We start from the raw sequence: 27,571 nt of genomic DNA, 5'->3' as shown, positions 1-27,571 counted from the left end.
CGCCGCAACTCTGTCCTAGGGGTGCTCCCTTAAAGTGACCTGCTCGGTGTCTGGACCGGGGAGGAGCAGACGCTGGACGGGGGTGTGTGTGTCCAGCAGTGGGTTGTCAGGCCTGGGAGGGGGGGGGAGAAGTCTCACCGCGTCCCACTGGGGTTCTCCCAGGGCCTGCTGACCTGACCATAATCCCTTCTGGAGTCGGGGTGCCATCTGTCTGGGCTCGGCCACCTCGACCCTGCCCCTCTGCTCTGGCTTTTGTGTGTACGTGACGGTGGTGTGTACGTGTGCTTAACGTCTGGGATACCTCAGGTCCTTTGTTGGGAGACGGGCTGCGCGCCCGCATAGCCTGAAGCGCTTGGCTGGAAGGCGAGGCAGGTAGGGCCCAAGGCTCTCCGTGCTCCCAGGTCGGAGACCAACGCGCGCCTGCCCTTGTGCCTTTGCAACCCACGGCGTGGTGGAACCATTGCGTAGACTCAGTGTTGACGTGAGACGCTGTGGACGTAAGGGATCTGTGTGTCTACAGCTCGAGAAAGCGGTTATTGCATACTGATGGAACCGTAAGCATACCGAACGTTGCATCCCCCGTGTCGTATCCGTCAAGTGAAGTTTACTGTTCCTACCTTTTAAGTGGTGATTGTGAAGGTTAGATGGAAATGTGATATGGGACAGTTGAGACAGCGCCAGGCACTAAGTAAGGGCTGGATCAGTAGTAGCCATTATTAATAGTAGGTATCCCCCTTCCCGCTTGTACATAAAAAGAAACAGAAACCCAGGGAGGAAAAGTTACTTGCTCTGGGTCACCGAGCCAGCTGGTACGTAGTAGAAATGAGAACCCGGGTGCCTTCACTCCCGGTGGGCCGCTTGCCATCATGGCCTGCACTTGTGTGTCCTAAAGGCATGTTGGTAATGGTATCTTCACTTGTCTGTGATGATCTATGTTCCTGGGTGTCTGTCTCTGCAGGGCCCTGGGGTAAAGGTTACATTGAGACTCCCCTGTGAATAGGACTTCCTGAAGCCTGAGTGACGGCTGAACTTCTTGGCTTTAGTCTTCGCTCAAAATAGACTGCTTCAGACTCCCTGATTACTGTGACGAGGGGGGTCTCAGAGCATGACAAAGAAAAATTCAGTCCAGAATCTCTTGCCGGAGTTTCTGGGAGAATGTTGGTAAATCCCCAGGAGGACGCATGGAGGATTTGGGTGAGGTCGCTCTACGGAGATGGTGGTGTGGAGGCTGTGGTTCTGGAACAGCAGATCCGCAAACCCCGGAACAGAGGTAAGATCTACAAGGGAGACAGGCTTCTGCTGTTAGCTGGGCACCTTCAGTGTGCGCACATAACCTCATTTTGGTTTGTCTTTACAGCAGCCTTGTAAAATGTGTGTGGGCAGGTCTGACACGCGTCATCAACTTCCCTCCCCATTTGTAACAAGTGATTTATGGAAAGCGTCGCGTCCATGGTGAGTGCCATGAGTAGTAGTAATTTTACTAACATCATTCCCTTTTTACCTGAAGCTCCAAAGGGTAAGACCTCTCACCCTCCATCCTCTTTCTGTTATACTAGATGCCTCTCCAAAGGAGGACAAGGGGGTGTGCCAGACTCCTTGGATGGAGAGAAGGAAATGGGCAGGGAGAGGCTGATGAATTGATTTGGCATTCTAGCACTTGGGGGAGCTCAGGTGCTTGTGTCTGCAGGGCCCATTGCCCGCTCTGGTAGGACTCCTTTCAGACTCTCTGAAGTATTCTCTCTTAAGGAGGGAGATACAAAGGGGTGGCCCGGGTTAGAAGGGGATTCCATGGTCTATCTGTGGTCTGGTTTTCTCAGACATCCTGCCTGCAACCCCTCTGGTTTCTCAAGGCCCTGAAACTTTTTTTTTTTAAATGTTTATTTATTTTTGAGAAATGGAGAGAAGAGTGCAAGCGAGGGAGGGGCAGAGAGAGGGAGACACAGAATCCAGAGCAGACCCCAGGCTCCGAGCTGTCCGCACAGAACCCGACGTGGGGCTTGAATTCACGAACTGTGGGATCACGACCTGAGCCGAACGAAGTCGGACGCCTAACCCCCTGGAGCCACCCAGGTGCCCCTCAAGGCCCTGAAACTTACCGGTTCCTGTCTCTACCCTATCTTTCAGCGTTCAGCACAGGGAGGGGACAGGCATCTTGTGGGGAAGTCGGGGTTTGGGGTATGACCAAATACATTGATTATGCCTTCTGTTTTCATAAAACAAAGGCTAGAAAGAAAATCCCATAAAATTTTGGTTAGTGGTGATATGCAGAAAATAGTAATACGAATTAACTGACAAATGACCTTTACTGAATGCTTACTGATTTGAACCCTTTATATACGTTAATGCACAATGCTTCGCAGCGGATACTATTATTATTCCCATTTTTCACATGAGGAAACTGAAGCACAGAAGAAACCTGCCTGTAGCCGTGCAGAGCCCAGGATTTAAAGCTGGCAGGCGGCCCCCAGAGGCAGTGTTCTAGTGAGAAAACATTTAGGGGCGGGCATACTTTTTTTTTTTTTTTTTTTTAAATCATGAAACTCTAAACTTTTTTTTTTTAATTTTTTTTTTTTTAACGTGTATTTATTTTTGGGACAGAGAGAGACAGAGCATGAACGGGGGAGGGGCAGAGAGAGAGGGAGACACAGAATCGGAAACAGGCTCCAGGCTCTGAGCCATCAGCCCAGAGCCTGACGCGGGGCTCGAACTCACGGGCCGCGAGATCGTGACCTGGCTGAAGTCGGACGCTTAACCGACTGCGCCACCCAGGCGCCCCTAAACTGTTTTTGATAAGGGCTTGAAATTCCTATTTCTTCCCCAAACAAATCCACAAGGGGCTTTACGTATTGCTTTTTGGTGGTGGTGGAGGGTGAGAGTTGAATAATAAACTGTAGAGTATTAGGACAACCGAATTATATATGGAGTAAAATAAATAGGTGTGTAACCGTCCCATCCAGAGACAAGCTCAAAGAAGTGCTCAAAGTTCATATTATTGGTTTTCTCCCAGTAGGCAAAAAATCAAAATGGGGAAGGCAATCGCGAACAGGAGGGTGCTTGATGGGCATGGGGTCCGACAAAGAAGTTAGGGGATCATTAATTCGTTCCCAACACTTTGGGCCTGTTGCCGTCTGGTATACTATGTTGGGTGTTTGGGATGCAGGGGAGGCTGAGATGACGGACGACGACTCAGTGGATCACCTGTGCGATGGAACGAACCTAGGATGGCTGTAGACTTGGGGGCCTGGAACACTCACGATCTGGTAGCTGATGCTTCCGGTGCCCTTGACCGCCAGGTTGGGTACCGTTGCCCTTTTCCTCTGTGGCCCCTTTTTCTTGTTCTGTGAAGTTGGAAAGTTTCTCTGGAGGCAGGAGATCTGTAAGCTAGCTTCCTGCCAAGCCTAACAGTGTGTGCTTTTTGTGGTGTGTGTCACAGGGATCCTCATTCTCAGGGAACAGGCTCAGGTATGTCCTGAACCCAGTTAATGATCATACCGTTCCCTAAGTTCACATTCAGTCTACTCTCTAAGGTTATCTGGGAAGCCTCATAATGTGGATGTCTGCGGGAATCCTTCAAACCATGTGACAGGCCAAGGTCAGAGGTACTTTTTGTCAGAAGAGGCTATTTCCAAAATAACAGGTCTGAGATACATATTAATAAATGGGATCCCGGGGCACCTGGGTGGCTCAGTCCATTAAGCGTCTGACTCTTGGTTTCGGCCCAGGTCATGATCTCCTGGTCCGTGGGTTCGAGTCCCTTGTCCGGCTCTTCACTGTCAGTGCGGAGCCTGCTCGGGATTCTCTCCCCTCCCCCCCCACCTCAAAATAAATGAGTAAAGTTAAAAAAATAAACTGTATTACTTTTTCATACTTTCCTTCCAGTTCTGCCATCTTGGGACTCTGCCCTTTTCTAAAAGAGGTCTCTTGACGAGAATATGGCTGCTGTTGGGGCAGCAACGTCTCAGGTGAGTCGGGGGTTTTCCTGTCCTCCCTGAAACTTCATTTTAATTCCTGAAGCAAATAAGTTTCTCTCTCTTCACATGAAGCTCGTCAGCCCTGTCCGCATCAGTAGTTTTAAAAGATAGAATCAAGAGGGTGGAATGGACCGCCAACGACGTGGTCTCTCCCATCAGTTGGCAATAGAGGGCATGGGGAGGGAGAGGTCTGGGAGCACGGTTGGGTGAGAGTCAGGCCTCCTTTTGTCCCCTTGAGGCATTTGGCTTAGATCAGCAAATATCTATGGTATCCACCTGCTTAGAATGTTCTCTGTGGGGTAAAAAGACATGAACACAAATCTGTGTGGCACAGATGAGTAAATTTATGGAGAGCCTCCTCCGAGTGCTTTAGGGAAAATGTATGATTTCAGAGGAGAGTGAGCAAGTGTGTCTGGCTACGAGAGATTGGGGAAGGCTTTATTCATTCAGTCGGCACTTTTAAGCCCTTTTAAGGAGCCCCCGGCTAATAGAAGCAGTGAGATTTGAAATGCGGCCTGAAGGATGAGTAGATTTTTGAGAAGAAATATTTGGGAAGTCAGTGACATGAGCAGCTTAGAACTGAGGAGACGTACTGCTTCCTCTGAGACAGGAAGAAAGGAAGTCCGTTGAAATCATGGATATAAAAACTTAAAGAACTTAAGAAGCTTCTGATCTGTTTGCCGTGTACTAATAATCACACCCAAAGTTCTTTCCTAGATTTAATTCTCAAGCTTGGTGTACTTCTGTTTCTTACTTACTGTGTCTCTTTTTAAAAAAAAATTTTTTTTTTAAATGTTTTTATTTATTTTTGAGAGACAGAGGGTGAGCAGGGGAGGGCAGAGAGAGAGAGAGAAATAGAGAGAGAGAGAGAGAGAGGGAGACACAGAATCCAAAGCAGGCTCCAGACTCTGAGCTGTCAGCACAGAGCCCAACACGGAGCTTGAAGTCATGGGCCGGGAGATCATGACCTCATGACCTCATGACCTGAGCTGAAGTCAGACCCTTAACCAGCTGAGCCACCCAAGTGCCCCTACTGTGTCTCTTTCTTAATGAAGATAACCTTAAGGCTTGCTGAACAATAGGCTTGAATGGGAACACCCTATCCTTAACTCAATCTTTTTTATTGGGTTAAGTTACTTTGTTTAGCTGAGAAGTTTTAATGGGCCTTTGTGGCTCAAAGCCTTGCTGAGATTTACTTCCTCTTGTATGAGGTGTAGAAACAGTTTGCTTTTCCAACCATGTGAAGCCCCCAATTTGGGGACTCCATTTTATTTTAGCTTGAAAGTCGGTAAATTCCTTTCAGAGCACAAGTCTTTGTTTTCTTTGCCAAGTATATCCAGAAGCCTCCTGCACAAGCTAGCATTCTGGCTCTTTGCTACTTCTTCCCCCAGAGCTACAGGCTCAGTGAACTTTTGGTGTTGCTTTCATGGCTCTTAATTACTTTGCCAGTGTGCATCAAGAGTCTACATCATTCCAGCCTTAAATACCCATTTCTTTGAAACTCGCTGCCTTAATGTCAGCCAATGCCCCGGTATATTTGAAGTTTTTGTTATGATACCTTCCGCTTCAAGGTGCTAGTTTCTGAATTAATTAGGATTGGCTAACTTGTAACTGGTGTCACCAATAGACCCCAAATGTATAAGGGCTGCGGTAAGATAGAAGTTTCTTTCTTGTTCTTGTTTCTTTCATCAGTTTCTTTCATCAACCATGACTGGGTCAGTGGGTTGATAGTGTGGCCATTCAGGGCCATGAGCTGCCTGAAGCTCTGATATCTCTACCACATGGCTCCCAAATTCACTTTTGGGTTCATCACCATACTAGCCAGCCAGAAGGGGAGAACAGCATAGAGGAATGTATGAGTCAGGCCTGCATGTGGTGCGTTCTCTCGGCTTGAACTCAGTCATGTGGCCCCATCTAACTGCAAAGGAGATTGGGAACGTTTGTCTACGTAGAAAGGTGAGGAGGGGAAGTGTAGTTAGCAGTTTCTGCCACTCTCCTCAGACATTTAGGTTATTTAGAACTATTGTGCTATCGTAAGTTATAAATAAGAATCTGTTTATAGCCCTTTTGTCATGTCTCTGACCATTTTATTATAATAGATTTCTTTTTTTTTTTTTTAATGTTTATTTATTTTTGAGAGACAGAGACAGAATGCGAGTGGGTTAGGGGCAGAGAGAGAGGAAGACACAGAATCTGAGGCAAGCTCCGAGCTGTCAGCACAGAGCCCGATGTGGGGCTCGAACCCACAAGCTGTGAGATCATGCCCTGAGCCGAAGTCGGACGCCCAACCGACTGAGCCGCCCAGGCGCCCCTATAATTGATTTCTAGTTATACGATTGGCATGTCAAAAGGGTATATACATTTTAAGACTCCGTAACCTACAAGTCAGTATGCTTTTGACACTGTGAACATGGTTGGATCCATTTCCTCTCCATTTCCCTCAGTCTCCCCTAATTCTGCCTTATTCATCCATCCCTTCAGAACCACTTGCCGGTGTTTCAAGACTTTGTGTCATTCAAGGATGTGGCTGTGAACTTCACTGAGGAAGAATGGAGAGAACTAGACCCTGTGCAGAGAGTCTTGTACAGGGATGTAATGCTGGAGGAACCTGGTCTCCTTGGGTAAGGTTGGGTCCTCACCTCAGGTAGGCCTTTTGGGATGCCCTTGCTTTCTAAAGATTCCCTTGCTCCTGTTAGGGGAAGATCACAAAGGAGGCTTTGGTTAACTTTTCCCTCCAGTTTCCAGAGCAGATCCTGAAACTGTTTCTCACCCCACTTTGGTTGAAAATATTTAATTGCTTTTGGCAATTAGTTATTTTGTTTTCCGCCCTTAAAAATGCAAGAGTAGGGTTGAAAATGGGGTGGTCCTCGGTCTTTGAAACCGATCATCACATTCCGTTTCTTTTCCTTGAGTAGGATTTCCATTTTCTAAACCTGATATCATCTCCCAGTTGGAACAAGCAGTAAATCCATGGATGCAGGAGGGAGAGGTACTAAGAGGCAGCTGCACACGTAAGTGGAAACAAGGCAGACAGCATCATTTGAAATATGAGTTAGGGGTTCTTCCCCAAATTCTCCGGCCTGTAGAAAATGTTGAGGCCTCCTCAAGTCTCATCTTCATTTGGACATAATCAGAGTCTTGTTAGCCTAACTCTGCTTCTTCCCAGACTCAAAGAACGGTGTACTTCCTCCGTAAAGTTATAGCCCTGACACTCGATGCAGAGATCACTGTTGTGCCTCACTCCAGGCATTGTATGAGGTCATTCCCTTTTCCTGTCTAGTTGCTGGAGTCTCTCCTTCATTTACTTTGTTTTCATTGCACCTGGTTTTTGTCCTCCCTAAAAAGTATGAAGGGTATGAAGGAGTTTGAATGTAAGTTGAAGGAATGTGATCTTACATCCAATTTTAAGGTTGTAAAATTGATAGAATTTGCTGAATATATGTGGGAGGTGAGGGAGACACAGACAAAGATGATGTCCAGGTTTCTGGCTTGGTGATGTAGGTGGATGGAAGTTCTTTTCCCTGAGATGGAAAATGCATGAGAAATGGCAAGTTTGGGGATGGGCGTGGAAGATAAGTTCTGTTTATTCTGAGTTGTTTGAAGAGTCGATGGTAGATCTACACCAGTAGTTCTGAAAGACTGGCAGTTTTGCCCCCAGGTGACATGTCTGAAGACTGGGAGGGTGCTATGGGCATCTAGTGAGTAGAGGCCAAAGATGCTTCTAAATATCCAATAATGCACAAGACAACCTCTCACACAAAGACTTGTCCTGCCAAAATGCCGGTAGTGCTGCAGTTGAGAAACTCTGGCCTAAATAGGGGTGTCTGGAAAGTAGATAAATATAAGAAAGAGATGTCAAATGGATTTTGGTGAAGGAAAGAGATCATAACTGGTTGTACAGATTTGAGAATCATCTGAGAATAATAGATGGTAATTGAAGTCGCGGGAGTGGATGAAATACGAAAATAGAGAAATAGAGCATGAAAAGTTGAAAGAGAACCTAGAAGCCCAATGAACATACACATTTAAGTATCTGCTATCTGTCTGTCTATGTATATATCTATATCACTTGTGTAATTTTTCAAAAATAAACACAGGAGGAAAATGGTATCAAAATAATAAAATGGTAATAATTTTTAATAATGGGTGATGGCAGTAAAGATATGTCATACAAATTTTATCAATGTAAATGAAGGAAAGAAAATCCAAAAAGGATACTAAGACAGGGTGGCCGGAGTAGGAGGAGACCAGGTCAGATTTTGTCACTGAAGCCAACAGAAAAGAACATTTCAAGGAGAGGAGGTGCTGATAGCGTTATGAGATCAAGAGAAGAAGACCTGAAGAGTATCCATTGGGCTTAATAGGTCATTGCTTCTTTTCGGCTATTCCGATAGTGGATTAGTCCCCCTGCTACTGTTCTTGTCCCCTGCTTAACTTCCGTTGCTTTCTTTTAAGTTTCATTTTTCCTACATTATATAAGCCACATACAAGATTACTTTGAAAATGGTCCAGCTTGCAAAACATGTATGCTCTGTTCGACCCTTAGTAAGGTAGAACAAGTACTTACAAGACCCCCAACTACGAAGCCCCAATTTTACAATTAAAATGTATGTCATGTGTAGTTTATAAGGAAGCTGAACTAGTACCAGTAGTAAGCCTAATCCCTGATCCTCCTAAAATTTCTGCGTTCTCCTGAGCTTTGACCCTCTTTGTCTTTGATTGTGTGTGTGTGTGTGTATGTGTGTATTTTTGGAGGCCCAGAGAGAAGGAAAAAAGTGAAAGCTAAAGGAGATCTCTGGCAAATGGTAACATTCATGGTAGCAAAGGACAATATGGGAAATGATCTTACTGAATCTGATAGCAAGCTCAGACATCATCAAAGAGGGTTACTGTGGAACTAGACCAGTGGGAACAGAAGATGTAGCACTGAAGAATGACCCTAGCTGTAGTGAACTCCAGATGAGGGGCTTGGGGACTGCTGGTGGTGACAGTAGCAAAAGCAAGGGAAGATTCTAGCAGTTCAGAGGCTAGGGGCAGCTATCATTCCTACACTGATCACCTCACAGTTGAAATCTCCATAACACATTATTTTACAGCGTCATCATTCTTGAAATTATTTGATTAATACCTATCTTTCCCAATAGACTACAAGTCTCAAAAGAGATTTGTACTATGTCTTTGTTCATCACTGAGTCCTAGCCCATAATAGGTATTCAATAAATTATTTTATTTATTTATAAATAAAATTCATAATTTTATAAATTAAAAAAATGTTTAGTTTTGAGAGAGAGAGAGAGACAGCGTGAGTGGGGGCAGGGCAGAGAGAGAGGGAGACATAGAATCTGGATCAGGCTCCAGGCTCTGAACTGTCAGCACAGAGCCCGACACGGGGCTTGGCTTGTATTCACCAACCTTGAGATCACGGCCTGAGCTGAAGTCGGACGCTTAACCGACTGAGCCACCCAAGTGCCCACCGTAAATTATTTTTTGACTACTAGACTTATATTCGTGACCAATAGTATTTATGCAATTATTACCTCATTCCTGCTGTAGCTATTTCCTTCTTCTAGTACAGGGAACATTTTTACTTTTCCCCTGCAGATTTGGAGACCAGAAAATTAAGCCCAAAGAATGTATTTTCTGAAGAAGAATCATACCAGGGGATAAGTATGGAGAAAAACACAGAGGCTGATGCAAGTTTGAAAGAAGCCTGGGGATATACAGAGTTCAAAGAGGATGCTCAAGATAGACTCTGGAAAGAAGCAACGGTTATCTTCAAGAAAAGAAATTCTGTAGCTGAGAGTAACCCCAAATGTATTGAATCTGGCAGACGTGTTAGTCCAAAGTCAGACTTTGTTACACAATCAAGACATCCTAAAGAAGAGAGACCATATATATGTGATGCTCAGGGAATGATCTTTAAACAGAATTCAGAATTAGCAAGACATCAGAAAGATAGCACAAATGAGAAAGCTCTTCAGTGTAATGAATGTAGTAAACTACTCAGTGATCACTCAGTATATGTGCAACATTGTATAGCTCATAGTGGAGAAAAAAATTTGGAATGTAATCAGTATGGGAAGACCTTTGGCCATGGCATACACCACACTGAACATGAGAAAACCAGTATTGGAGAGAAGTCTTATGAAGATAGGAAAGGCTCTATCTGGGACTCGTACCTTACCAAACATCGTCAGAGTGTTCATGGTGGGAAGGAATATAATGCGCATGAAAGAGCCTTAATTCAGAATGCACCTTTTATTCAGCATCAGAGAACCCAATACAGAGAGAAACCTTATGAATGTAGTGAATGTAGAAAAGCTTTTGGTAATTATTCAGCCCTTACAGTACACCAGAGAATTCATACTGGAGAGAAACCATATGAATGCAATGAATGTGGGAGAGCCTTTAATCATAGTGCCTCTCTTATTCAACACCAGAGAATCCATACTGGAGAGAAGCCCCATGAATGTAATGAATGTGGGAAGGCTTTTATTAAGATAACGCACTTTATTCAACATCAGCGAATTCATACTGGAGAGAAACCTTTTGAATGTAACGAATGTGGTAAAGCCTTCAGTCACAATTCATCCCGTATTGAACATCAGTTTATTCATACTGGAGAGAAGCCCTATGAATGCAGTAAATGTGGGAAAGCCTTTAGCCACAACTCGTCCCTTATCGTCCATCAGTTTATTCACACTGGAGAGAAACCCTACGAATGTAGTGAATGTGGCAAGGTCTTTAGTCAGAGCTCACACCTCTATCAACATCAGAGAACTCACACTGGAGAGAAACCTTACACCTGTAATGTCTGTGGGAAAGCCTTTAGTGATCGATCGGCCCTTATTCGCCATCAGAGAACTCATACTGGAGAAAAACCCTACACGTGTAGGGAATGTGGTAAAGCTTTCAGTCAGAGCGCAACTCTCATAAAACATACAAAAACCCACACAGGAGAGAAACCTTACACCTGTAAAGATTGTGGGAAAGCGTTCAGCCAGAGTTCGTCTCTTACTCAGCATCAGAAGATTCATACTGGAGAGAAACCGTTTGATTGTCCTGAGTGTGGGAAAGCCTTCAGCAGAAGTGCCCACCTTACTCAACATCAGAGGATTCACACTGGAGAGAAACCCTGTGAGTGTAATGAATGTGGGAGAGCTTTCAGGTGTAGTTCAGCCCTCATTAGGCATCAAAGACTTCATAGTGGAGAATCACTCTGAACGTGTCATCCAGACTCTTCCCTTTGTTAAATACCAAAGAATCATACTCTCATGGGTTATTATAATTCTGATCCTTTTTTTTTTTTCCAAATGCTGAAAATGCTCCCACTTCCTTCTGCAAAGAATTAGCTGCCGGAATACCACAAATCCACAGGAAGAAACACTGATCTGAAACCTAGAGTAGCCCAAGAGACTCCAACCATCAGACTTTCTGTGTGTGTGTGTATGTGTGTATTTTCATCTGTACCTGAAAATGACTAATGTCACCAGGAAGTGATTTTTTTTTTCCCCTGGCCCCAGGGATAGGCTGTTCCAACATGCAAAGGAGTTCTAGTTCAGAATTGAGCCCATTGCTCCTCCTTGTACTGACTGGAATACTGCCGTGTCCAAGTTCAATCGACTCATGGTGGATCGTATATTCAGCGACCTTTCTATGAATCTTTGCCTTACTATACAATTATTCCTACCCCTAGCAATACTGTCCTCACTAAAAGGGCTCCTTTGAACTCTCCCTTCTCACTGACTTTCCTATCCTTCTACTTAAAGTGCTTATATAGTGTTAGCTACAGCTTCAAGTTCAACAGGGCTTGAGTTTCAGAGCTGAAAAGCACAAATGAAGATAGAGAAAAAAAAGGATTTTTTTGTTCCGAAAATTGTAAGACAAAATACTCTGATGGAATGGTGACATCTGGAAATAATCATTGAAATACATGAATTTTTTAATACTTTCAGAAATTCCAGGTGAGGGAAAAGAGTCCTCCATAACAGTATGTGTTATTAGAAACCGAGCCCTTAAAATAATGTTCAATAACCCCTTAGGTAGGAAGGTCCTTTCAAAAACTTTTCTTTGGAGCCAGTGGTTTGGATTGTGGAGAAACATTTGCCCTACCTCCAGAGGCCTCATCATAGATAATCTGGTTCAGAACAAGTTTATATTGTTAAAACAAATTTATGTGGTTAAAACTACTCATGGTTGACTTACTTGTGTTGAATAAAGGGAAAATGAATATACATGTTATATCTCAAAACTCCTCCAAGAAGCTTGGGTAGATTTCACTATTGTGATGAGCTCATTGTATGTTGACTCCAGGTTTGATTTGAGGATTGCGGGACCAGATCTTTGTTGATTAAAGCAGGACTTTCTGCCTTTTCTGAGGAGGCATTACTATTTTTTAGGGTGGTTGTTTTTTTAGTCAAGAGACAGTTGTGGGGCACTTGGGTGGCTCAGTCGGTTAAGTGTCTGGCTTCGGCTCAGGTCACGATCTCACGGTTTGTGAGTTCAAGCCCCATGTTGGGCTCTGTGCCGACAACTCAGAGCCTGGAGCCTGCTTCAGATTCTGTGTCTCCTCTCTCTCTGCCCCTCCCATGTTCACACTCCGTCTCTCTCTCTCAAAGATAAACATTAAAAAAATAAAAAAAGAGGCAGTTGTTACATTATCACTCTTTAATTTGCAAGTTAGTCTTCTTTAAGACCCAACTTAAAGTGTCACCTTATTCCTGACCACCACAGTTGAAAATAATCTGCTCTTCTGAAAACCTGTGCCACTCATTATATCCCTCATGTATGCCTATAAAATCTATTTTTAGTTTGATCTTCGTATTGGGCTTTCTCTCCGGCTTTAACACAATTCTCCCCATGAGGAAAGTAACTATCATGTTAGGTCTTTTATTGTTGACTTTAAACAAAATACTTGCACACTTTTTTTTTTTTTTAATTTTTAAGTTTAGAGCATGAGCGCACAAGAACAGGGCAGAGGGACAGAATCTTAAGCAGGCTTCATGCTCTTCATGCTCGGCACGGAGCCCGACACAGGGCTTGATCCCACAGCCCTGGAATCATGACCTGAGCCAAAGTCAGGAGTAGGGTGCTCAACCAACTGAGCCACCCAGGTGTCCCCACATGGTTTTAAAAATTTATATATTGGGGCACCTGGGTGGCTCACTCAGTTAAGCGTCCAACTCTTGATTTTGGCTCAGGTCATGATCTCATAGTTTGAGAGTTCGAGCCCCATGTCGGGCTCTGTGCTGACCGCTCGGAGCCTGGAGCCTGCTTCAGATTCTGTGTCTCCCTCTCTCTCTATCCCTCCCCCACTCACGTTCTGTCTCTCTCAAAAAGAAAAAAAAATTAAAAAAAAAATCCATCCTTTTCCTTTTACAAGCATAAGGCAAGGTAGAAGTCAATGACCAAACTGCCATTTGGTTTTTTTTGTTTGTATTTAGGTCTCCCCAAACCCCTTTCAGAAGATTTCCCTGGCAGTAATAGCTAATACTTGTGAAGATTTTTTTATACTGCAGGCACTGTTCAGGCACCTCTATGCATCAACTCATTCATTTCTCCCAACAGTGCTCTTAGATAGGTACTCTTATCCCTGTTTTCTAGATAAGACAACCACGGCTCAGAAAAGGAAAGTCACCGGCCTACTCAGAAGCGGCGTGGAGCTGAGACTTAAACTCAGGTAGTCTGGCTCAAGGCTCTTAACCCTTTTGCGATGCTGCCTCTTGGCACGCGTGGGATGTATGTGTGGCCCTGAGATCAGTTGAGGAAGGCTGCTGGGCATGCCAGTCACCGGGGCATGTGGTAACTTAATGGAACTACTTGCTAGGTAAGGATGCGGATGCGTAAGTGACTGGATGGGACTACAGGTCTCAGAACTTGCTTTTCTCTGTGTTACACAACCCGGTAGCCTTAGGGAAGACAAGCTGCCAAGAGTAGAGAGCTTCTATATTGGCTTAGAGGCTAAGCGCTGAGTGGGAGTGCGCTTCACATTAAATACCATCCAGGGGCGCTTGGGTGGCTCACTCGGTTGAGCGTCCGACTTGGGCTCAGGTCGTGATCTCGCGGTCTGTGAGTTCGAGCCCCACGTCGGGCTCTGTGCTGACGGCTCAGAGCCTGGAGCCTGCTTCCGATTCTGCGTCTCCCTCTCTCTCTGCCCTCCCCCACTCATGCTCTGTCTCTCTCTGTCTCAGAAATAAATAAACATTAAAAAAAAAAAAGATACCATCCGAAAGGAGCCTCATTGGATGAGACAGTCTTGTCTGGGATTTGTTCCTATCCAGGCTCCAAAAGAGAGTGTTCTGGACCAAGGTGCCCTCTCTAATATAATCCAGGTTATGATGCCTTCTTAGGCAACTGCTGTAAGTGTAATAAGGTATTAAATAGCATACTGGAAAATCAGAGAGTGGTTTTCCTTGGATAGAACAGCCCAAATTTACTTAACTAGCCCTTTTTAGAGAGGCCAACGTTTTTGACAGCTCCTACATGGTCCTTACGACTCATGACTGTGACAAGGTCAGGGGCCTCTTAAGAGTAGAGGCAGGGGGCTGGGTGGCTTAGTTGGTTAAGCATCGGGCTCTTGATCTCAGCTCAGGTCTTGATCTCAGGATTGTGAGTTCAAGCCCTGTATTTCAAAAAAAAAGAAAAAGAAAAGAAAAAGAGTACTGATTGTTCTTTCTGAAGAGAGCCTTCTGAATCGTGCCCCCTAGCCCTCCTTTGTACTTGGTGATTGACCTAGCAATAACCACACATGAGAAGGGATTCAGAGGCATCTCTGTGGCATAAATTCAAGAGGCCAGAGATGAGTTCCAAGAAATTAGGGAAAGAACGCAGAAATCCTTGAGATTTGTTTTCCTTTTATTTCTCGTCATTTTAAGAGTATGGCCTGTGCTTCCTGTGATGCTTCGAAATTATTCCTAATCCAGTGTTGTGTGGATTTATGTCGTTATCCCCTGCTCATGAGGAGGGGAAAGGTCTCCCACAGAGGAGGAAAAGGCTTGAAAATCACAGATGAGTTAGGGGAGTCCTTTCCTCCAAAGCTGATCCAAGTTGCAGGCAGTGTCTTTTAATGCTTTAGTTCCCTTCCCTCTCACGATAGGCTCTTTGCTTTCTATGTTGGCTATAAAGCTTGTCCAACTTCTCTGCTATTTGGGGAGGAGATTTCTTTTTTGTATCCCTTTAGCCTGCTTTCCTCGTGGACCCCGAGAAAGAGTTGCCGGTGATTATTTTTCACTTTTAAAATGTGTCCTCAGGTTTTCTTTCTTGGGAATGCTCACACGCACTTAGTTCACTGGCGTCTTGTTCCTGTTTCTGGACGAACCCAACCTTTCTCACTGTAATCTCTCGTTCACGAACCAGGTGGAGGCGTGAAGCCCTTTTCCCCTTAGACAGCCCTACCTGTTTAGGTGATAAAGACAGAAATTAATCACCTTTCTCCTGCCTTTCCTGTTTTGGCGTAGCTGCTCTTTGACATTGACTTGACCGCACGGGGGGGGGGGGGCAGGTACTGAGGGACATTTGGGAGTTGTCATGGAGACCAAATGGGGACTAGGAAGGTAGGAGGGGGACGGGGAGGAAACACTACACCTGCTGATTGGCTAGGAAGCCACACAGTTGCTTCCCGGGTAAATGTCCCCCCATTGCAGAGACGGAGGGATGGGAAAGGAGGTGGGGCATGGTTCCCCTTCCTCCAAGGGAAGACCCTGTAACAGGCCGTTGGGGTGGGAGCACTTGACTGTGGCCACTTTGGGTCCAGCACCCTTTGAAGAACAAGCTCCCAGGCAGGAGGGATCCTTACAACACAGGGGAAGGGAACAACACCCCAGGGGGAGCCTAGGTTGTGTCCCACCCCCTGGCAGCGTAGCTCCTTCCTGCTGCACACCTTGATAGCTTGGCGTAGGGGTGTTTGGGGACTGGGCTGAACCTATCCCTCTGCAAACCCAGGTATCTGCCTCCTGCCTCAGTTTCCCTCCTCCCAGTGATTAGCCAGGTTGGATCGCCAGGCCCTGTTAGGAGCCTGGCCCACTTCAAAGTGAGTAGTTGGCACAACATGCCATATTTTAGCCATTGTGTGGGCTGCAGGCCTTCAGAGACTGCAGGGATCACCGTGGGCTGGCCCTAGCCAAAAAGACCCTTTCTAGGCCACAGAAATCAACCTAAGATGATGAGCATTGAGGCTACCAATGTTTTGTCTCTTGAAGGCAATCAGCCCCCAAGACAAACAGCCCCTGCACCCCACAATCATGCTGGGTTTGCACAATAACCCAAAGGTCTGTCTACCAAGAATGCCAGCTTGGCCTTAAGCCCACGGTGGGCCTCACTCAGGGATGGGTGGGGTCTGGTCTGTAACTTTACAAAACTTTACAGACTAGTTTGTATTGAGTAATGCTTTAAAAAATAACCCTCATTTTTTCCTTCCTTCCTTTTTTTTTTCTTAAAGTTTATTTTTGAGGGAGAAAGAGTGTGAGTGGGGAAGGACAGAGAGAGAGAGGGAGAGAGAATCCCAGGCAGGTTCTACACGGTGGACAGTGTGTAGCCTGACGTGGGGCTCGAACTCACGAACCCTGAGATCATGACCTGAGCCGAGATCAAGAGTCAGACATTTAACCAACTGAACCACCCAGGGCCCCCCCCCCATTTTTTTCCTTCTTATTTTTTTCCTGGGTGTATGTGTGGTGAGGAGAAAGATAAGTCAGTATGAGGACCCATGAATAACTTAGTGGTTTGGGTTTAAACACACACACACACACACACACACACACACACACACACGTGCACACACACACGTGCACACACACACAGTATTAGCATGGACTTCCCCTAAAGCTGACTCGGACAAGTGTTTGGAGGTAAATAGTTAATTTGGAGGTGATCCTAACAAGCATGGTGAGGGACTGGGGAAGTGAAACAAGTAGAAAACTCTATAAAGGGCAGTTAATGAGCAGAGGACCATTGAGGCTCAGTGCCTCTGGGGACCCCCTGAGAGGTTGTGTAGAACGCATCTCAGACTTGTCCCAACGAGGGTCCAGGAAGCTGGATATATATTCACCAACTTCCATTCCTCATTGGTTGAGGTTTGCTTTGGGAGTGTTAACTGCCCGGTACTTCTGCACGTCTTTGCGATAGAACGGATTGTATCTTTTCATTTTAAATGTTTATTTTGAGAGAGAGAAAGAAAGAGCCTGTGTGACACGAGTGGGGGAGGGGCAGGGAGAAGGAGAGAGAGAATCCCAAGTAGGCTCCACTCTGTCAGCACAGAGCATGTCACGGGGCTCGATCCCCTGAACCGTGAGATCATGACCTGAGCTGAAATCAAGAGTTGGATGCTTAACTGACTGAGCTACCCAGGTGCCCCTAACTGATTGTATCTTTAAGGTAACGTCCCAGAAATGGAATTTGTTGGTCAAATTGTACCCATATTTTGAACACCTGTTGTCAGGTTGCCCACCCAGAAGTCACCTGTTTACCTTCCCCCACAGCTGGTGTTGCACCCTTAGCCAATGGGGGAAGAAAATGGAAGGACTGCTTGTGACAAGGGTATCTCAGTGGATAGGCCAGGCAACCATGAGGGTAGGATCTAGGCCAAGGGGAAGAGTGTTTTCATCTCTTCTTGTTCACAGAGGGCAGAGATGGCAAGTTAGGATAATTTCAGTGACCATGTTCTTTCACCTTATTTAGACCCTGAGGGACAAACTTCCTGATTATTTTTTTAGGAACATAATAAACCAAGCGTGCTTCCATTTTAGAGGATTTGAAGCTAGGGAAACTTTAAAAAACTTTGGGTGGCTCCGTCAGTTGAGCGTCTGACTTCGGCTCAGGTCATGATCTCACGGTTCGTGGGTTCGAGCCCCATGTCAGGCTCTGTGCTGACAGCTTGGAGCCTGGGACCTGCTTCGGATTCTGTGTCTCCCTCTCTCTCTGCCCCTCCCCACGTAAAAACATTTGTGGTGTTTTTTTTTTTTAATTTTTTTTTCAACATTTATTTATTTTTGGGAGAGAGACAGAGCATGAACGGGGGAGGGGCAGAGAGAGAGGGAGACACAGAATGGGACACAGGCTCCAGGCTCTGAGCCATCAGCCCAGAGCCCGACGTGGGGCTCGAACTCACGGACCTTGAGATCGTGACCTGGCTGAAGTCGGACGCCCAACTGACTGCGCCACCCAGGCGCCCCTAAACATTTGTGTTTTTAAATAAACATATGTTTTTATTTATTTTTGAGAGAGACAGAGACAGAGCTCGAGCAGGGGAGGGGCAGAGAGAGAGGGAGACACAGAATCTGAAGCAAGCTCCAGGCTCCGAGCTGTCAGCACAGAGCCCGATGCGGGGCTCAAACTCATGGAGGCACCCCTGTTGATTTGTATTTTTTTAAGTGTATTTATTTATTTTGAGAGAGAGAGAGAGAGAGAGAGAGAGAGAGGAAGGGACAAAGAGAGAGGGAGAGAGAGAACTAGGCTCCGTGCTATTAGCACACAGCCCAAGGCAGGGCTCACATGAACCAGTGAGATCATGACCTGAGCCGAAATCAAGAATCAGGCACTTACCCGACTGAGCCACCCGGGCACCCATTTGTTTTGTTTTTTAGACTCCACATATAAGCTGGGGGATCTTGATTTTACATGTTCTTCATTGCAAAGATGTGGCCTCTCTCACTGAGAGGCACATGTGGCACTCTGCATACCCACTGGTGTGCTGGTAAATTTTCAATGAGTAGCTCTCAGGAGGGATAGTGGGGAGAGACCGATTTGTAGTATTTGCCATTTTCTGGGGTGCAAATAGTCCCCTCATGCCTGATTTCAAGTTACCAATAGCACTGAGTTGGGAAGAAATGGGCGTGATTGGCTCTTGAGAGTGGTGCCGATGGCTCTAACACACCACTGGGGGGGTTTTCTATTTTATCAGAAAAAGAGATGGGGTGCCTGGGTGGCTCAGTCAGTTGAGCATCCAACTTTGGCCCCAGTCATGATCTCATGGTTTGTGAGCTCAAGCCCCGCATCGGGCTCTGTGCTGACAGCTCAGAGCCTGGATCCTGCTTCAAATCCTGTGTCTCCCTCTCGCTCTGCCCCTCCCCTGCTCACACTCCATCTCTTTCTGTCTCTCAAAAATAAATGTTAAAAAAAAAATCGTTATTAGTCACATTCTGTCAGTTCCATCTACTTACCACGAGGGAAAAAAGGGCAGCATTTCGTAGGCGTTTCAGATACTTTGAAATTTTCCTGAGTGTCTCCATAACCCATACTCTCAAACAGCTTCTATTTTCTAACTCCAGCTGATCCTGTTAGCAGGACCACTTTTAAAGGATCCAAGTGACAGTCGCACCATAATCTATATGAATCGTGCCCCCCTGGAGTCCCATACAGGAGAAAATAGTAGTGGAAAGATTCTGGGGAATGTCTCTTTGGGCTCCATGTTTGAAAAAGACTGTGAACACCTGAAACTAACATAACACTGTATGTTAACTCTACTGGCATTTTCAATAAAAGTACATTAAATGAAAAAAAGAAGAAGACTGTGAAGATAATAGGAACTGGTTAGAAATGTATAGGAACACTTCAGGAAAGATGCAGAGAAGTCGTTTGTTCAAGAGAGGTTTCAGGCAATTAACAGTTGTCCTCACGAAAGCCCCAAATTGCACAAATGCTAGGAATGTAATGGTTTTTGTTTTTGTTTTTAGCACTGTAATTTTAACGTTAGGTTTAAAATCCAGTACTGCTGCTTAGCTCCCAAATATAAGGTAATGCTCGGTCATTATATATTCTTTATATAGCGCATAACGTACGAGCCATGATATATGTGCATAGCTCTCAGCCATTTTATATATGTAGGTCTAGATATAGATATAGACAGATATCTTACTCTACACCAAAACTCATGCTAGGGGTGCCGGGGTGGCCCAGTGGATTGAGTGTCAGACTCTTGATCTTGGCTCAGGTCACGGTCTCACCGTTAGTGAGCTCACGGTTTGTGAGCTCAAGTCCCCCGTCGACTCTGCGCTAACAGGGCGGAGCCTGCTTGGAATTCTCTCTCTCTCCCTCCTTCCCTCCCTCCTTCTCTGGTCCCCAGCGCCGCCCCCCTCCCCCATAAATAAACTTAACACTTTTGCTAGAGAGAAGCCATATAGTGTAGTAAGTATGGAAGAGCCCCCAGTAATCACTGAAACCTAATTGGTATAAAATAATCCACACGGCAAAGAAACCCTGCGAATATCTTAAAAGTGGAGGACCCTTGGCTGTGACACACCTGTTACTCTTCACTCCATCACTCACACCAGAGAGAAGGATGTGAACTCAGCAAAGGTGCCAAAGCCTCTGATCTTAGCTTCATTCACTCTTCGTGGGAGAATTCACACCGAAAAGAAACTTTAAAGAGGCCGTGAACTTGCGGAGACCCGTCGTCGCTAGGCTTTTACTCTACATCTGCAGATTCACCCCAGGGAAATCCCAAAAATACAGCAAAGCCTTCTGTGTTCGGTTCACCTTAATCTGCATCAGACAATGCACGTGTGATGTTAATAAAACAGAACATGTAAATATAATGAAAGTGGGAATATTTGGGACAATGTCTACCCATGGATTATTGATAGCTGATAACGCACACTGGCACAAACAACAAACTCTAGAAATACAATCAATGTATTGTGAAGCTATGGCTTGGAATTCTATGCTTAGCATTGTGGATTTTATAGGACACCAAACCCTGGAACTTAAGTAAGTATACAAAAGACTCCAGTAACACCAGCCTAATTGTATACAGGAAAATCCTTACTGGAGAAAATACTTATATTTCAGTAGCAATAGCAAAGCCTATAGTGGCTCATTTCCAGTCCTCTCTAAGCATAGATTTTAGAACTGAAAGGGAACTTCAGATATCTAGTATAGATCTTGTGTTTTATAAACAAGGAGATAGAGGTCTGGAGAGATTAAATAATATGCTCAGGCCATGTTTGCTTTATGTTTTTGCTTCTGTGTGTGTTTTTTTTGGGGGGGGGGTGTTAGTCAATAGCAGAGCTGAATTAAAAAAAGATTATAATGTTTGTTTTTGAGAGAGAGGGAGAGAGACAGAGAGTAAGTGGGGCAGAGGGGCAGAGGGAGAGAGAGGGAGACACAGAATCGGAAACAGGCTCCAGGCTCTGAGCTGTCAGCCCAGAGCCCGACGCGGGGCTGGAACTCACGGACCGCGAGATCGTGACCTGAGCGAAGTCAGATGCTCAACCGACTGAGCCACCCAGGCAGCCCATCTACAGACGTTTTTTTCCCCAAATACTTCTTGGTGACATATAGACCATAAGGGAGTAATGCCATGACACCAGTGGACAGAGTGATGATTCCAGAGGGGGGATATCAGTGGGCTGAGTGAGGGACAGGAGGGACCGGCTTACTGACTGTTTGGTGGCATTTACTGACTGGAGCACTGGGCTGGGGCTGCTGTGATTTCCTGCCATAGGTCTGTGAGTGGAGTGCGGGACGTGTGCACCAGGCTTTGCCTGAGGCACTTGGGGATTCGCTGGATGAGAATCGCTTTTCCTGCTACTGAACTGAAACCTCAGAATATCACAAAGCTGTGCAAAGAATTCTGTGTGAGAGCAACCACGGGTAAGAGATCACTGATCCCAACTGACGTTAGGAAGTATCTCAGAGGGGCACCCGGGTGGGTCAGGTGATTGAGCGGCTGACTGTTGGTTCCAGTTCAGGTCATGATCTCACGGTTCGTGAGCTCAAGCCCCGTGTCGGGCTCTGCGCTGACAGCTCAGAGCTTGCTTGGGATTCTCTGCCTCCCTCTTTCTCTGCCCCTACCCTGCTCTCTCATTCTCTCTCTCTCAAAAGTAAATCAATAAACTTAAAAAAAAACCAAAGTATCTCAGAAAGACATTTTGTCTACTGTGATTTTGTGAGTGAATGAATGAGCACATTTTGCATATTCATGAGATTTCCATTCTAGATCAGGAGTTCTCAACCAGGGTGGTTTTTTGCCCTATCTCCTGGGGGGGGGACAATTACTAGTCTGGAGACCTTTCAGTTGTCACAACTTGGAGACAGGATGTCACGGGCATCTAGAACATAGAGGCAAGGGATGCTACTGAACATCCTACAATGCACGGGACAGACCTCCCCCCACCCCCCCACCTCCAATTATCTGGCACCAAATGACAATTGTGCGGAGGTTGAAAAACCCTCAGCTGGGCAATTTACCATGGCTGTAGGTGACCACCAGGTGGCAGTCATGCCTGCTGCTGAGACGTTAAAGGACCTCACCAGTAGTAGTAGACTGGAATAGTCCATCTAATCTTACACACACAAATCGTTTTATTATTCATTTATTTATTTATGTATTTATTTTTAAGTGTATTTATTTATTTTGAGAAAGAGAAAATGCACGTGGGAGCATGAGCTGGGGGAGGGGCAGAGAGAGAGAGAGAGAGAGAGAGAGAGAGAGAAGAGGAGAGAGAGAGAATCCCAAGCAGGCTCCACACTGTCAGCGTGGAGCCCCATGTGGGGCTCAAACCCACGAACCACGAGATCATGACCTGAGCTGAAACCAAGAGTCAGACACCTAACCGACTGGGCCACCCAGGCGCCCCCACACAAATTGTTTTTAAATTACAAAACTGAAATGTTTTGGGGGGTGCCTGGGTGGCTCAGTCGGTTAAGTGTCTGACTTTGGCTCAGGTCATGATCCCGCAGTTCATGAGTTCGAGCCTCGAGTCGGGCTCAGTGCTGACAACTCGGAGCCTGGAGCCTGCTTTGGATTCTGTGTCTCCCTCTTTCTCTGCCCCTCCCCTGCTCACTCTGTTTCTCTTTCTCTCAAAAACAAAATAACATTTAAAAAAAATTTAAAAAGAAACCCAAAAGTGAAATATTTTTTGCAACAGACTCAAACAATCCAGAAGTATATAAAATAAAAAGTAAGCGTTCTTCTGTTCCCCCTTCAATTCCCACTCTTTATTTATTTATTTTTAAATGTTTATTTATTTGAGAGAGCGAGAAAGAGCACAGGCAGGTGAGAGGGAGAGAGGGAATCCCAAGCAGGCTCCACACTGTCAGCGTAGAGCCCGAATCAGGGCTTGAACTCGTCAACCGTGAGATCACGACCTGAGCTGAAATCAAGAGTCAGGTGTTTAACCGCCTGAGCTACCCAGGCGCCCCAATTCCTATCCTTTAGAATTAAGTTTGATGTGTACCTGACTGACCAGATTCTTATGTATATGTGTATGCACACACACATAGAGCTAGTATTTTACTGTTTCTTTTGTTTTCTAATTCACTTTTAATTCTCAACATTATCCTGTGGACATAAGCAATTTAAGTCTACTTCATTTTTTAAATGGATGCTTAGTGTTCTGATATATGCATGCACTATATTTATATATACTCTTACTGATAAGCATTTGGGTTCTGTCCAATTTTTTTGCTGATCCAAGCAGTTTTGTGGTCCTGCTGTTATTTCTGTAGGATAGATTCCTGGAAACATGAGAGCTGGGATTTAGAGTACATACATTTAGAATCTTGATGAGTTGGCAATACTAATCTGTACTCTCACAGTGTACCTATTTCCCCGTCCTCTTTCCTACATTATACTATCAATATTTTATTATTTTAATGTATATTTTATATTATACTGCATTCTTAGGCATTCATCATTTTATATGTTTATTTTCACATTTATCAGCCCAAGAATTGCCCATTCATTTCCTTTTCTCATTGTTTTTCAAGATACATAGTGTTTTTGTTTGTTTGTTTGTTTTTAAATGTTTATTTTTGAGAGAGAGAGAGAGTAAGCAAAAAGGGGAGGGGTAGAGAGAGAGAGAGAGAGAGAGAGACAGAGGATCCAAAGCAGGCTCTGAGCTGTCAGCGCAGAGCCCGGAGTGGGGCTCAAACTCATGAACCATGAGACAATGACCTGAGCCAAAGTGGGGTGCTTCACCAGCTGATCCACCCAGGTGCCCCATCCTTTTCTCATTTTTAAAAAAATTTGTTTATTTTTGTGAGAGAGTGAGAGTGAGTGGAGGAGGGGCAGAGAGAGAGAGAAAGGGAGAGAGAAAACCCCAAGCAGGCTCTGTGCCATCAGTGCCGAGCCTGATGTGGGGCTTGAACCCATGAACTGCAAGATCATGACCTGAATCCAAATTGAGAGTCAGATGCTTAGCCAACTGAGCCACTCAAGTGCCCCTCCCTTTCTCATTTTTATACAAGTTTTCTTTTTATCAGTTTGATGTTGCTCTTTAATGCTTTTTGCTTCTTAATGCTTTATCTGAAATGTTTTAAAATTTTATTTTAAAGAGAGAGCATGAGCAGGAGAGGGGGACAGAGGCAGAGAGGGAGAATCTTCAGCAGGCTCCATGCTCCACGTGGAGCCTGATGCGGGGCTCAATCCCGTGACCCTGGGATCATGACCTGAGCTGAAATCAAGAGTCAGACACTTCACTGACTGAGCCACCCAGGTGCCCCTAGATATTCTAGAATTGATATTCTAGATATTCTAGATATCTATTGATATTCTAGATATTCTAGAATTCTATTCTAGAATTGAAAAGAAAAATAATGGAAACAAAAAATGTAGTGGAAAGGCTTAGCAGCAGATTAGAGATGATAAAAGAGCCAATAAACTTAAAGACAGATCAGTTTGAGAAACCACAGAAAAGGGATTAAAGAAAATTGAGCAGAGCCTCAGAGACAGGGGGGACAATGTCAAACAATCTAATATGCATGTACTTCAAGGCCCAGGAGGAGGGAGAAGAGAGTGAAATGTGGGCAGAAAAAAAGCATTTGAAGAAACAATGACTGAAAACTCCCCAAATTTGCTGAAAAACACCAACTTATGGACCTAAGAAGCTCAGTAAAGCCAGTAAGACAGATCTCTCTCTCCCTCCCTCCCTCCCTGTCTATCTAACTTCAGCACATCATAAACCTCTGAAAACTGAAGATAAAAAGACCTTTGTAGTAGCCAGAGGAAAATATATATTCAGGGACTAGGAAAAGAAGGACCCATTCCCTTCTCATCAGAGATTATGGAGGCCAGAGGAAAACAGTAAAATATTTTTAAAGTTTGGAAAAGCAATGGCCACCCTCGAATTCTGTATCTATCAAAAAATATTCTTTGAGGGGTGCTTGGCTGGTTCAGTCGATGGACCATGTGATTCTTGATCTCAGGGTCATGAGTTCGGGCCCCATGCCGGGTATAGAACCTACTTAAAAAACAAAATGTTTGTGGAAGTGAGGAAAAAATAAAGGCATTTTCAGATAAAAGCTGAGAGAATTTGTTGCTAAACGAACTGCACAATGAAAACTAATAAATGTTCTTCAGGCTTGAGAGATATGATAATGAAGTGGAAACTCAGAACGGCAGGAAAAAATGAAGAGCGCCAGAAACGATAAAAAAGTAGGTAAATACAAAAGACTATGTTTTCTCTCTTTAAAATATTTTCTTAATGTTTATTTATTTTTGAGAGAGTGTGCATGTGCGTGTGTGCGAGCATGGGAGGGGCACAGAGAGAGAGACACAGAATCCAAAGCAGGCTCCAGGCTCGGAGCTGTCAGCACAGAGCCTGACGTGGGGCTCAAACTCGCGAAACGCGAGATCATGACCCGAGCTGAGGTCGGACGCTCAACTGACTGAGCCACCCAGGCACCCAAACCTGATCTATTAATAATTTTTTTTTAACGTTTATTTATTTTTGAGACAGAGAGAGACAGAGCATGAACGGGGGAGGGGCAGAGAGAGAGGGAGACACAGAATCGGAAGCAGGCTCCAGGCTCTGAGCCATCAGCCCAGAGCCCGACGCAGGGCTCGAACTCACAGACCGTGAGATCATGACCTGAGCTGAAGTCGGATGCTTAACGGACTGAGCCACCCAGGCGCCCCCTGATCTATTAATAAGGACACATATTGTTAACGTTAGAAAAATCACTCAAAATATAATGACAAGAATTGCAACTAAGATGCCAATAGAGTAAATAAGATTGAGCACTGAAAATATTGAGATAACTCAAAGAAAGGCAGAAAAGTAGAAACAAAGGAAGAAAAAGTAGAAGGGACGAGGGAAAACAAATACCAAGAAGATAGAGTTAGACAACCATATCAATAATCACAGTAAGTGTAAACGGACTAAACATTTCAGTTAAAAAGGAGACCGTTCAATAAATGGTGTTGTGGTGAAAACTGACAAACAGCCTCCCAGCCAGGTAGTCAAGAGTGACAACAACAGTGATGCGTCCTGTTGATTGTTCACGCTCTTGAGAGGATGCAGTGAGAATGGCACTTTACCTCTAAAGTCTTCCTCCAAAACCTCCCCATAACCCCAGTGTAATCAGGAGAAGAGCATGAGACAAATCTCAATTAAGAGATACTATACAAAGTACACCTGGGTGACTCAGTCGGTTAAGCATCCGACTCTTGATCTCCACCCACTCAGGTCATGATCTCACAGTTCGTGGGATCAAGCCCCAAGTCAGGCTCTGCACTGACAGCATGGAAGCCTGCTTGGGATTCTCTCTCTCTCTCTCTCTGCCCTCCCCTGTTCTCTCTCTCTCTCTCTCTCAAAATAAATAAACTTAAAACAGTTTTTAAATTTTTTTTTTAACTTTTATTTATTTTTGAGACAGAGACAGAGCATGAACAGGGGAGGAGCAGAGAGAGAGGGAGACACAGAATCTGAAACAGGCTCCAGGCTCTGAGCGGTCAGCACAGAGCCCGATGCGGGGCTAGAACTCACGGACCGTGAGATCATGACCTGAGCCGAAGTCGGACGCTTAACCGACCAAGCCACCCAGGCACCCCTTAAAACAGTTTTTAATGTTTACTCAGAGAGAGAGAGAAAGAGAGAGACAGAGTGTGAGTGGGGGAGGGGCAGAGAGAGAGAGGGAGACACAGAATTAGAAGCAGTTTCCCGGCTCTGAGCTGGTATCACAGAGCCTGATGTGGGGCTCGAACTCACGAACCACGGGATCATGACGTGAGCCAAAGTTGGGTGCTTAACCGACTGAGCCACCCAGGCGCCCCTATTTATTTTTTTTTAGATCTCTGTGTGCGCGAGAGCCCTGTGACTGCTAGTGCAACTCGGTAATATTGCCTTTATTTATGCTAAGCCCCCCGTAGTTTCACCCACCATTGCTTCTGCATCACCAGTGCCAATGTCAACAGAGTGAAAAATGTGAATAATATCCTAGTAATAACATGAAAATAATTTTGACCTCACACACTCCCTGAAAGGGTCTCCCTGGGCCCCAGGAGTCCAGACCACACGTTTGGAACCACTGGGTTCCTGGCAGGCATCCGGAGTTTCTGGAAGATGAAGGTAAGTCCTTACACATATTTTATGCTTATTATACTTATCCCATTAATGAAATCCACTAGCTTTCTTCCTCCCTCCCCCATTCCCACTCCACTCCTTCCCCCGCATTGCCAAAGGCAGAGGTCATTAAATTGGATTAAAAAAATAATACTTATATGATGCCTACAAGAGGCTCATTTTATCTTATTTTAAAGATTTTATTTATTTTTAAAATTTATGTCATTTTATTTTAGAGAGAGAGAGAGAGAGAGAGAGAGAGAGAGAGAGAGAGAGAGAGTGTGTATGAGCCGGGGAGGGGGCAGAGGGAGAAAGAAAGAA

At 45.1% G+C, this 27,571-nt stretch overlaps 2 protein-coding genes across 5 annotated transcripts in view; both read left to right on the top strand.

Moving 5' to 3' along the window:
• Nucleotides 1-27,568, top strand: LOC101092714 (zinc finger protein 883-like). Of its 2 annotated transcripts, XM_045045358.1 has the most exons (12): nucleotides 1-1,270; nucleotides 1,358-1,452; nucleotides 1,557-1,705; nucleotides 3,880-3,962; nucleotides 6,453-6,592; nucleotides 6,887-6,982; nucleotides 9,573-11,108; nucleotides 13,575-13,650; nucleotides 21,409-21,557; nucleotides 25,267-25,341; nucleotides 26,979-27,021; nucleotides 27,513-27,568. In XM_045045358.1, exons 6-10 carry the CDS (start codon nucleotides 6,946-6,948, stop codon nucleotides 25,335-25,337), a joined length of 1,869 nt encoding a protein of 622 aa, XP_044901293.1. In that variant the 5' UTR covers nucleotides 1-1,270; nucleotides 1,358-1,452; nucleotides 1,557-1,705; nucleotides 3,880-3,962; nucleotides 6,453-6,592; nucleotides 6,887-6,945; the 3' UTR covers nucleotides 25,338-25,341; nucleotides 26,979-27,021; nucleotides 27,513-27,568. The 2 variants fall into 2 exon arrangements, with proteins under 2 accessions (XP_044901293.1, XP_044901292.1); XM_045045357.1 differs by lacking the exon at nucleotides 27,513-27,568 and having other exon boundaries at nucleotides 26,979-27,111.
• Nucleotides 27,145-27,571, top strand: part of TRIM16 (tripartite motif containing 16) — a 42,778-nt gene continuing 42,351 nt past the window's right edge. For all 3 annotated transcript variants that reach the window (XM_023244652.2, XM_006939855.3, XM_045045359.1), the window contains exon 1: nucleotides 27,145-27,256. The gene's annotated coding sequence lies outside the window, so the exon portion shown is untranslated. The remainder of the gene's footprint in view (nucleotides 27,257-27,571) is intronic.

The sequence above is a fragment of the Felis catus genome, chromosome E1 (genome assembly GCF_018350175.1).
Source record: "Felis catus isolate Fca126 chromosome E1, F.catus_Fca126_mat1.0, whole genome shotgun sequence".
NCBI classification, from domain to species: Eukaryota; Metazoa; Chordata; class Mammalia; order Carnivora; family Felidae; genus Felis; species Felis catus.
The sequence above is the reverse complement of the archived record's forward strand: the minus strand, read 5'-3'. Positions and strand labels throughout refer to the sequence as shown.